Source organism: Myotis brandtii, unplaced genomic scaffold (genome assembly GCF_000412655.1).
Source record: "Myotis brandtii unplaced genomic scaffold, ASM41265v1 scaffold929, whole genome shotgun sequence".
NCBI lineage: Eukaryota > Metazoa > Chordata > Mammalia > Chiroptera > Vespertilionidae > Myotis > Myotis brandtii.
The window spans coordinates 205100-217278 of NW_005371832.1; the positions used below are offsets into that span (position 1 = coordinate 205100).

Sequence of the window (12179 nt, forward strand, 5' to 3'; positions counted from 1 at the left end):
CTTTGTTTACCTTCTGTATTTGATACAATGTTGCGGTCCGGCTGGCTGAAGCCCGCTGACTAAAGCAGGTTTCTGGGGTTTTGTTTAGCTTCTATATTTGCAACATAGTTGCTTAGAGTTGCAGCTGAGAGGCCGGCAAGTCAGGCGGGGAACGTTGGAGTCCTCTGTCACTGAAGGAAGCAAGCCTCCCTGTTCGCATCAGCTGCCTGGCTGCCGGCTGCCATCTTGGCTGGCAGTTAATTTGCATATCTCCCTGATTAGCCAATGGGAAGGGTAGCAGTCGTACGCTAATTACCATGTTTCTCTTTTATTAGTATATATGTATTTTTATTGATTTCAGAGAGGAAGGGAGAGGGAGAGAGAAATAGAAACATCAATGATGAGAATCATTGCTTGGCTGCCTCCCTCATGCCCCACATGGGGGTGTCGAACTTGCAAACCCAGGCATGTGCCCTAGTTCACAGCTCAACGCTCAACCACTAAGCCATGCTGGCTGGGCAGGTTTATCCATATATTGGATTATTTTGTTAGTGTGGATTCTCAGAAATGGGATAACTTGGTAAAGAAACAAAAGTTCTTGACATATACTATGAGGAAGCTAAATGAAGTTGTTGTACCAATTCAAAAGGACTCCAACAATATGTCAGGTTCGAATAATTTCACTGCATTCCTGCCAGTCTTGATATTGCCTTAAAAACAGATTAGGCCAATTTAATTTGCACTTTTTAATTCCTAGTGGGATAATGTTTTAGAATAGCACTTTCCAAAATAAATTCCATGTCTCCATGTACCATATCCTAAGCAAAAGAAGGGTTCCATGGCCAAGTAAATGTGAGAAGCTCTGAGAATTCTTTTGTAAAACATCAACTGTCCTGGCCAGTGTGGCTCAGTTGGTTGGGCGTCAGCCTGTGCACCGAAAGGTTGCAGGCTCCATTCTTGGTCAGGGTACATGCCCATGTTGTGGGCTTGATCCCTGGAAGGGGGCATGCAGGAGGCAGCCAATCAATGTTCCTCTCTCTCCAAAAATCAATAAAAACGACAACAATAAAAACATGTCAACACACAGCACTTTCCCTTATTTACAAATAAGTGCCTTTTTCATGCTATCATGTAAAGATTATGATCCCACCTTCCTGTACACTGGCGAAGTGTTTTATACAAAGCAAGAACTGCTAATTCTTCTTCACCAGCAGGAGTTTCTTGATCCATTCCATTCTCTTCTGAAAGAAAAGGAAATAGTACTCTGTATTTGCCTATTAAGTGGATTGGTGACCACGTCATTTAAGCACTCAAATATAGCATGAAAATACTCCCACAAAACACACAGAACTTAAATTCCTCAGGTGTGAGCACAGTATTGCTCTCCATCATAATAAGGAGCCTGCAGGCTTTGAGAATGAAGCTGTGCTGATTCAGGGTGCCCGGTAGCATGCAGTGAGCTAGATCAGCTAAACATACAGTCTATGGTACTCAAATATGACTAAACTTATAAAATAAAAATGACTCACATTGTTAAGGAATTTTAATAGAAAGAAATTTGTTTCAAAGTTTGTCACATTAAACAATACGGACAAGTAGCCTAATTATAATTTATATACTATTCTCATCCAAGTACCTTTTCCTTTAATACTTCCTTCAAGAAGCTGACAAAAAGGAGTTACCTGTACATGAGGTAAGTAGGATCTGGATGATGTGTGCCATAGTAACCAGATGGAAAATATGGAGGTCTCCAGTGCCAAGGCTGATCCCTGAAAAATCCTGACACTGCAACGCAGGGAAAGCAAGCACCAAGCCCACCTAGATACCAAATATAGAGTGTCAGACAGCTTGCCATTCCCTTCACACCTAAACGTGTTTCCATCTTATTGATATGACCCCCTTTGGAGCTCAGCTCCTCCCTTTAAGAAATCTTTCTTCTTAAATAGCACATACATTAGAAATCCCACTTGAATTGGCTAAATGAAATTCCTTTTAAGAGTAGAGTCTTGATGGGTACTATCATTTCATTTATTCAGTGATTCCCCTCTATAGAACTTATCCTATCTAATGAAGAGGGAATATGCTAATTGACCCTCAAGCCATTGCAAAGATGGTGGTGCCCACCGCCAATAAGGAGGGAATATGCTAATTGCTGCCCCGCCCTCAAAGATGGTGGCGCCCACAGCCACAAGATGGCCGGCATGGGAGGGCAGTTGTGGGCAATCAGGCCAGTAGAGGAGGGCAGTTGTGGGCGATCGGGCTGGCAGGGGAGCAGTTAGGCATTGATCAGGCTGGCAGGGGAGTGGTTAGGGGGTGAGCAGGCTGGCAGGCAGAAGCAGTTAGGGGCAATCAGGCAGGCAGGTAGGCAGGTAGGCAGGCAGGCAGGCAAGCGGTTGGGAGCCAGCAGTCCCGGATTGTGAGAGGGATGTCCGACTGCCTAAACCGGCAGTCAGACATCCCCCGAGGGGTCCCAGATTGGAGAGGGTGCAGGCTGGGCTGAGGACACCCCCCCACCCCGCCAGTGCACAAATTTCGTGCACCGGGCCTCTAGTTGTAAATAATCCTATATAATAAAAGCCCAGCGACTGAATGGTGGAACAACCAGAACGACCTGTTGAGCAGTCGCTATGATACGCACTGACCGCTAGGGGGCAGACGCTCAATGCAGGAGCTGCCCCTGGTGGTCAGTGTGCTCCCAGAGTGGGAGCACCGCTTGGTGACTGTGAAGAGCAGCGCTCCCGCAGCGGGAGCAGCAGCTCAGAGGGCAGATCCATAGCTGCTTGAGTGGCTGTTCCCGCAGCAGGCTGATCCCCTGCAGGCCATGCCCTCCCCGCCCCCGCCCCCTCCACCCCAGTACATGAATCCCATGCACCAGGCCTCTAGTAATAAAAATAATAGCCTTGGCTCGTGAGGCTCAGTTGGTTGGGTGTCGTCCCGTGTACCAGGAGGTTGCTGGTTCAATTCCCAGTCAAGGGCACATGCCCGGGTTGCGGGCTCGATCCCCAATGGGGGGCATTAGGAGGCAGCTGAACGATGTCTCACTCTCACATTGATGTCTCTCTTTCTCTCCCTCTCTCCTCTCTCTCTCTAAAAGTAAAAAAACTATTCTAATGAAAAACAAGCAAACAAAAAACAGTTGAAATCTTTCTAGGAGCAAGCAGTGGAAAAAGCATGGATTTTGGACCTACAATGATCTAGCTATGAATTCCAGCTCCTCTTATGAGCTTTTTAGACAAGTTAACACCTCTGAGTCTCAGTTTCCCTGTTAGTAAACTACAGATGATATACATGTGTTTTTAATACTTCAGTAGCAAGGCTGTAAAGGACTAAATAAGAATGCATGTGAAAGCAGTCAGGTCTACAATAAGTGTTAGCTCTCCTATTACCTCCTGCTGCCTATACGATGGTGGTTTCACAGGAGCGATGGGAACAGTGACAAAGGCTAACACTTACTAGGGACTCAGTGCTCTAAGCTCCTCACACTGGTCATCCCACTGAGTTCTGACACACTGTATGAGGTGGGCACTAACCAGCTTAAAGGTACAGAACCTGATGCCCAAAGCGATGAAGGAAACAGCACTTGAGGCTGCTGCCTGTGGCACTGCACTCAATGTCCTGAGGAAGGGGACCCTTTGAGGTGGGGCTGAAGTTCAGCCAGTGGTGTGTCCTGGCACCAGCCTGCCCAGAAGACATACCTTTCCCTAAATCACACAAAGGAGATTTCTATTGCTAAGTAGTGTGACCACAGACAGGGCTGTATCTGCTCAATAGCACTGTATGGGTCAGCAGCAACCCTTAATCACTAGTATTATTTTTACGTCTCTGTAGGCAAAAAGCATAGAGAGTTGAAAATTATTTTTTAAAATATATTTTTTATTGATTTCAGGGAGGAAGGGAGAGGGAGAGAAATATCAATGATAAGAATCATTGATCAGCCCTGACCAGTTTGGCTCAGTGGATAGAGCATCGGCCTGCGGACTGAAGGGTCCCAGGTTCGATTCTGGTCAAGGGCATGTGCCTTGGTTGCAGGCACATCCCCAGTGGGGGGTGTGCAGGAGGCAGCTAGTCGATGTTTCTCTCTCATCGATGTTTCTAACTCTCTATCCCTCTCCCTTCCTCTCTGTAAGAAATCAATAAAATATATTAAAAAAAAAAAATCATTGATCAGCTGCCTCCTGCACACCCCCAACTGGGGATTGAGCCCGTAACCCGGGTATGTGTCCTGAGAAGGAATCAAACCATGATCTCCTGGTTCATGGGTCGATGCTCAACCACTGAGTCACACAGGCCAAGCAATGTTTTCTTTTTGAGGCCTCTAAGAAAGAACTATATTCAGAAGTGGTAAGATGGTAACTCCTCCTGTCTGCCTCTGTAATTTTCACTAGTCTAAGGTAAAGTTCTATTGTACAATAAAGGAAATGTCAAACACAAATTACAAGATACTCACCAATAAATGAAACATGTCAATATCTAATATGCATGGAAGGTCTCCATAATTGTCATTAGGCACCAATGCTAAATATTTAAAGAAAAAATACATTAGCACATTTCATATGCCAACATAAGTATTATTTTTAAAATGTATATAACCTAGTTTACATTTATCTTTTTGCAATATATGAATTTGTAAGCTAGAACTTGTATATAAAACAAACAGTATTACCAAAATATTTCTCTTATAATGGCGAGAAGTTGCATGACTAAAAACAAAATTATAGATGAAAAATTACCATAACATCTATGGTACATGTATTAATACTCACATGCAAAAAGTTTACAAAAGTGCCCTTGCACCACTGAAAGTAATGCCACTGTCCAATGCGCTGCAGCAAATCTTGTTAGTGACCTAAGACAGTCATCCTGAAATAGATTGACACAAAGAAGCCAGCATAAGAAGTAGTTCTCTCTTTTGAGGACTGCTAGTTCAAAATACAGCCAATTGAAGCAAAGCTAGACGCACAATGAAATCTCTCTAAATGGTATGCAACTGAATTTATGATATCTTTTAAAAAAATGTTTTTTATTGATTTTAGAGAGAGAGAGGAAGAGAGGAAGAGAGATATTGATAGGTTGCCTCCCATACACACCCCAACCAGGGTGATTCTACATGAATCAAATTACATGATTTTACTCTTAAGGACAATTTTATGATGTAACTGACACTAGCTACACAGTAAAAATTAGCTATCTTTGACTGTATATTTCCCCTCCTCATTTTTCTAGGCATAAAATGTACTGTTTTGACATCAGTGTGTACTTAATTTAAATGTCGCTTATGAAAGGTAGTCGCATGTGGAGAACAAGCACGGTTTTTATTTTTTTCCCATCTTTTCATGTGTTTAACTAAGAACTCTAGATGAAAAGAGCTGAAGTCAATTTAAAAGAAAAACTAGAAATTAAACCACAAACATTACTTCTTCAATATCAGTATAGAAAATGGGTTTACTATGAAATGAGTAAAGCTATGCCTAAATAACCAATTCAGTTTTTAAGCTTTAAAAAAAGCAGAACCAAAGAATTTTCATTCTACCATTCTGTGAATTGAGTAAATTAATAACTTACCAGTCTGCAAGGCAAAGGACCAAATAATGGTTTATCTTCATCACTTAAAATTCTTTCTGCAGATTAAAAGTGATTAAGATGATAAATTTTGTATGTATATTTTATCACGATTTCAAAAAATAGTATAAACATTCTTTTTGGAGAGAGCACAATACTGTCAGGTTTTGAAATTTCCAAGTCATTATACATGAATGAACTTTGGATGAAAAGTAAAAATTAAAACACATTCCCTCAACTGACAAGAAGCTAAATCCCCACCAAAATGAGTTCTCTGTTGCTGGTTAATTTACAACCTGTCAATCTAATATTTTGTCAGTATGTTGCATTTCCTACTTCAAGGTCTTCATATTGTTGCCCACTTTAAACATGTCATGTAAATACAGGCTTCTACACATAACTCATGTCCATGTATGCTTGTGACTTAATGAGAGACTTTAAATCTCTTACCTATGCTTTGGATGGTGTATGCACAACTACCCCAACACATTATGGGCACACGGGGATCTTCTTCATTGGGATGAACCTTTAGTCCCACCTTGTAAGTAGCAGTTCCAAATGTTGTTAGCATTTCTTTTATGCTATCAGAATAAGGGTTCCTGAAATGAACACAGAGAGGATTAGCTCAAAACAATGTGCTCACATCAAATGTTTCAGATTCTTAACAGCTATTTGCTATGTTGGAACTGAACCACTTAAACTACCTAAGGCAGTTGTATGCAAATTAGTAACGAGGAGAATAGGAGATCTAGCCGAATAAGAGGAACATAGCCAGGGGAATTGCTAGGCATCTGAAAGATCTATTGTAGCATTTGGGGAGAGGGGGGGGGGGAGTGACACCTATAGAAAACCAAGTACATGAAAAAAAAACAAGGCAATTATTAACCACAGGAAAGACAAAATTGTAGAAGAAAAAATATATAATTATAACCCGTAACATGTATCTGTAGCAACAATTATAATGTAAACAATGCCAATGGATTTAACCAAAAATTGTGGAAGAACTCTACTGGGAGACTGGTAAGGAGCAGTGGGTAGGGTTGAGGTAACAGCTGAATACTAAATTGCTAGCCAGTCAACACAAATTACTGTTTAGAAATGATAAATCAAAACAGAAGCTAACTAACTGTTGTAACTAGAAATATGGAAGTAAACAGCAGGACTGGGGATAGGTAGGGGGAATGTGGGAGGCATAGGACTGATGTTTTTTCTACTTAAGTGCTATTTTTATTGTGTTACTTAGTACATGCCAGGAATAATGTCCAGGTGGCTTTACATGTATTATATCACTTTAACCTCATAATACTTTACAGATGAGGAACCTGAGGTACAGAGAGATCAAGCAATTTGTACAGCTGCACAGCTAGTAGGCAGTGCTACTAGGAACCGAACCAAGCAGTCTAGCTCTAGAATTTATGCTATACTTTATAACTAATTGGCTACGGGGTAAAAGAGGATAAAAATACTCTAGATTTGATCCTGGGTTACTAACAAGTTGGTGGGGCCATAATAGGTATATGGAGATCAGAAGTTAGGAAAGCACAGGATGTGGGGGGAACTGAGCAGTTTGGATTTAGATGTATTGATGAGGTGTTGTTAAGGAAAGCCAGATAAAGGGGTATAATAGGGAGTCAGCAATTCGAACTAGGAGAGGTTGGTGAGAAACATGCCATGTAATTCTTAGGTTCTGATCAATATACTGGCAATAAATATCATCATGCAATGCTTAAATCTCAGAATTCAACATCAATGTCCTATAATATTTTGCTTCCAGCTTACAAATCATATTCTTACTAACTGCTAACTTAGCTTTCATTTCAAGTGGGCCAAGCTTGAAAGGAATAAATAATGTACTCACTTAGGATGAAAATCAGGCCTAAACCCTTCAGGGAGCTGCAATTCATCCATATTTTCTGAATTCTTTGAAGAGGCAATATCTATAGAAACAAGTATTTTATATCATTATTCATCAGTCCACAATATTTCTGTGAATGTCCAACATAAATTTCATTCTAAATATAGGTCAAAGAAATTAGAAACTACAGGAAAAATTTCCATTAATAAAAGCTTGCATAACATGCATTCAGAGCATGCGAAATCCCACTGCTCTGATTGATCAAGGCACCTTCTTTAGTAATCTGTGCTTTTCCTAATAGTAGAACCACTAGAACATAGCTAGGGAAGGTAGGGCAAGGAGGAGTTTGCTGTTTTGTTTTTTATAAAAATCAATGATATAAATTCTGCTCAGATTGCTCTCCCTGCGTTATAATTGCAGTGCATGCTGTGAAACTTGGGAAGCCTTTGGTAATGCCAACAATAAAATTAATTAGGCCACTGAGAGCTGAAGCTAGCTCTGTAAGAGACAGTTACATTCGCCCACCATCAGAAGCTCTTCAATAACACGGGGGGATACATGAGTAGTAGTATCCTATCTAATAAAGAGGGAATATGCAAATCGACTGTCATGCCATAACAAAGATGGCTGTGCCCACAGAGGAGGCCAAGTTCCCGTAACAAGCCTTAATGAGCAATCAGCAGGGACCTGAGGCTGCGTGGCGCTGGGCCAGGGCGGGGACCTGAGGCTGTGCCCTCAAAAATACTAAAGAACTTCCAATTATAACTCATTTCCACTAATATTGTAAGAGAACTATCCCTTTGGCCATCTCAGAGATTCAGATCTGAGAAAACCAGAAGGAATTCCTCAGCTAGGAAACTAAAATATATCTTAAGCTACCCAAGAAGAGTTACACGTGCTTAAGAAGTAACCAGACACCCAATCCAGTCAGCCTCAGAGCCTCTCTGTGTCACCAAGTAGATTCAAGAAAGAGTTAAGTTTTTCTCAAATGCCATCTCAAGAGTCTAGGACAGTGATGGTGAACCTTTTGAGCTCGGCGTGTCAGCATTTTGAAAAACCCTAACTTAACTCTGGTGCCGTGTCACATATAGAAATTTTTTGATATTTGCAACCATAGTAAAACAAAGACTTATATTTTTGATATTTATTTTATATATTCAAATGCCATTTAACAAAGAAAAATTAACCAAAAAAATGAGTTTGCGTGTCACCTCTGACACGCGTGTCATAGGTTCGCCATCACTGATCTAGCCCAATGGGGGTGGGGCCAGCTGGTCTGGGTCTCGTGTGTTTTCCGACTTGACTCTGGTTCCCGTGGTGTGCCCCAGACTCTGACAGGAGGAAGATTTTCATATACATTTTACTAATTTTCTTTCATCTCTGACACGTCCATTATAGAGAAAGGGCAAATAGCAATATTAAAATATTTCCTCTAATTAATTCCCATTTAATGTGCACGAATTTCTTGAACCGGGTCACTAGTTTATTATAAACCTCACATAAGCTAGTGGCTTTTCAAGGAATAAGAAGGAACACAGTCAAGTCAAATGTAGTTCATTAAGACAAAGTAAGCCAAATTTTAAAATGAGAGGTTTCATTTAAAAAATATTATGTTGCCTGGCCAGCATGGCTCAGTGACTGAGCATCGATCTATGAACCAGAAGATCATGCTTCAATTCCCGGTCAGGATACATGCCCAGGTTGCAGGCTCAATCCCTCATGTGGGGCATGCAGGAGGCAGTGGATCAATGATTCTCTCTCATCAGTGATGTTTCTATCTCTCTCTCTGAAATCAATAAAAACATTTAAAAAAATATTATGCTAAGTGAATAAGCCAGTTAGAGAAAGACAAATATCACATAATCTCACTTATAAGTGGAATCTAAAGAACAAAATAAACTAATAAAATACGTCTCGAGACATGGATGCATAAAATAGAATAAAAAACTGGGGTTGGGGTGGGAAGAGACAAGAAGAGATTAACCAAAGAACATATATGCTGCCGGAAGCCAATTCCAGCATGTCATAATTGCAAGAGTTTCATCAAAAGGTTGATGGAACTTGGGGACTCAACAAGGGCTGAGTCACATATGTTGTCACCTGTTGGGAATGGCTGACAGCATTTCCCCAAACCTGAAAAGGATGCATTAAATTGATTGTTTGCTGCCAGACAGCTCAAGGCATCTTAATCTACATGTTATTGCCTCCTACTGGCCAAACACCTGAACAGCCGTAGGCTAATACTTCCAATCTGACAATGGACTCTGTATACAAAACCCTACCCTTTGAAGTGTATATCTCCACCTCGCCTCAGGACAATTTGTGTTAATAAAAAGCATGGGGTCCTGAGACGAGGAGATCTTAGTTTCTTAAGCTAGGCTCCTCTGACCTCCAAATGCCTTTCAAAATTATATTTCGTCTCTGGACTCTTACTTAAATTACACCAGCCCCTTTTCCAGATTGCTGAACCCTTCTTAATGCTGGAACAAGCACCCTGGCAATATGCATACATGCATAACCTATAGACACAGACAATAGCATGGGGAAGGCCTGGGGTGGGGTGGGGGTTGAGTGGAGAGGGGCAAAAAGGGAGAAAATGGGAGACATTTGCATTACTGTTAACAATAAAATAAAATAACAATCTTAAACAATTCCTTCTGGACTTTAGGGAAAAATGAAAGCAGATTATCAGAACTTACTAGGAATACTTTCTTCTTTCCTAAGAATCTGTAATGCTTTTATTTGCTGAGATATGGTTCTAATCCACTGAGTCAGATTTGGTTGGTCTGAAAAATTTAACCTGCTAGAAAAAATTATAAAAAGTATTTAGTAGTTTGTTGTTGTTGCTTAGTTAAGATATAAAGACTCCTTAAATGATCATGGGCCTAATATTTTAAACATATTTTTGCCAATGGAAATAGAAATATATTATTTGTTACTATGATGCTAATAACATTATTTGTCAAAAACTTCACTTTTTTCAGTATTGGAATTTGCAAGTATTTCTGAAATATCACAGTCCTCATACCACCACCATTATTTACTGAGTGCTTATTATGTGACAAGCACTTAGTAAAGCATTTAACAATATTAGATTCAATCCTCAAATATTAATGAAACCGGTTATATTATTATCCCCATTTTACAGATGAGGAAACTGAGGTTTAGCACCATGTAACTTGACTAGGCCATCTAAGGAACAGATCTGGCATTCAAACCCAGTCATATCAGACTCCAAAGCCTTTATTCTTCATTATTATGCCAAAATTGGCTATTATGGAAAAAATACAAAACCTAAACCACAAAAGTGAGGTGAAATCCAACAAAGGTGTTTTTTTTCCTCCATGTAGTGAATCCTTAATCTAACAATGATTAATTTATCAGTTCAACTACAGATAAGTCAATACCATGATTTTCTTTTGTGATTAAAAAGCATGAGCTTGCAAGGCTGGCCTGGCTCAGTGGTTGAGCGTTGACCTATGAACCAGGAGGTCACGGTTCGAATCCCAGTCAGGGCACATGCCTACTTGGCGGGCGTGATCCTCAGTGTGGGGCCTGCAGGAGGCAGTCAATCAATGATTCTCTCATCATTGATGTTTCTATCTCTCTCTCCCTTTCCCTTCCTCTCTAAAATTAATAGATTCATATTCATAAAACTTAAATTAGTATTTGTTCATGTAGATACCATAAGTCTAAACTGAGAAATGAAAATCAGATTTAAATAGTAGACAGTATTAAATCCATATTTTGAAATAAGTCACACCTATTAACTAGAAGCACCTTAAAATTTTTGAAATGACAAAAATTATCAATTTTAAATACACCAAGAGATTTTCATTGTTTTGGCCCAACTCCTGAAGCTATTATCAGACAGTAATTTGCAAAAAAAATTATATTTAATTGTTAGAATATTCAATAAAGTCCATTTGAGCTTCTGTTCTCTCCCCTATCAATTTACTGAGCACCTCTTGAAAAGTAAACAGGATCCTAGAAATAAAGACAGTTTTCATGAATACATAGGAATTTTCTATAGTGTCTATGGATAAACAAGAAATTGTTAATTTTTAGCCTATTTCTTTCTAAAAACCAAAATATTTATTAGGCCTGCTAGAAGAAATGACTAAATAAAAAGTTTGGAAAGTATCTGGAAAACATTATACAATTACCTAGATTCCCCCCTCTAGGCTTATTTCATTATCTTCAAAGGCAATGATATAAAGATTTTATGAGCCAAAACTTACTTGTTAAAAATATTTCTTGGAGGAAGCAGCAGAGGAATAACAGTGTTACTCAAGCACTCACAAAGGGGACAAAGGAATTCTCCATTTTCTACATCATAGCTTGTATGTAAACGTAATCTCTGTTGCCTTCGCTGTTCTTTAGCTTGAACGGAATCAAAATACCTTTACAATTAGAAAACATGAGGGATCAAAAACAACGGTAATTTTTTTCAGTAAGTACCATAAGCCTCAATATTTTAAACAATTTGTTTTCACAAATAATGCGAAAATAAAAATCTTAACATGAACTGATTTTTAATACTGGTACTTTAATTTTTGAGTTGCTTTAATTATCAGAATGGGTTCTATGAGTTCTAAAACAGGAAAATTTGCGGTTATCCCAACTTAGCGTGGGGAGCCATGGCAACCTCAGGAAGTAACAAGTACACTGTAAAAATATTTTCTTTCTTTTTTTTTTCTTTTTCTTTTTTTTAATTAAATCTTTATTGTTCAGATTATTACATTGGTTCCTCTTTTTTCCCACCATAACTCCCCTCCACCCAGTT

The 12179-nt window shown here is 39.6% G+C and overlaps 1 protein-coding gene across 14 annotated transcripts in view; it reads right to left on the reverse strand.

Annotated features, from left to right (window-relative positions):
• The window catches only part of UBR2 (ubiquitin protein ligase E3 component n-recognin 2), a 138919-nt gene that overhangs the window by 20894 nt on the left and 105846 nt on the right, over positions 1-12179 (reverse strand). For 12 of the 14 annotated variants that reach the window (XM_014532981.1, XM_014532979.1, XM_014532983.1 and 9 more), the window contains 9 exons: positions 11635-11796; positions 10093-10196; positions 7397-7475; positions 5989-6137; positions 5542-5597; positions 4743-4839; positions 4427-4494; positions 1662-1797; positions 1130-1220 (listed from right to left, as the gene is read on the reverse strand). In XM_014532981.1, coding sequence (XP_014388467.1) covers positions 1130-1220; positions 1662-1797; positions 4427-4494; positions 4743-4839; positions 5542-5597; positions 5989-6137; positions 7397-7475; positions 10093-10196; positions 11635-11796 — 942 coding nt within the window. Of the gene's footprint in view, positions 1-1129; positions 1221-1661; positions 1798-4426; positions 4495-4742; positions 4840-5541; positions 5598-5988; positions 6138-7396; positions 7476-10092; positions 10197-11634; positions 11797-12179 lie in introns of those variants that run through there. The other 2 variants (XM_014532976.1, XM_014532987.1) reach the window with 2 other exon arrangements.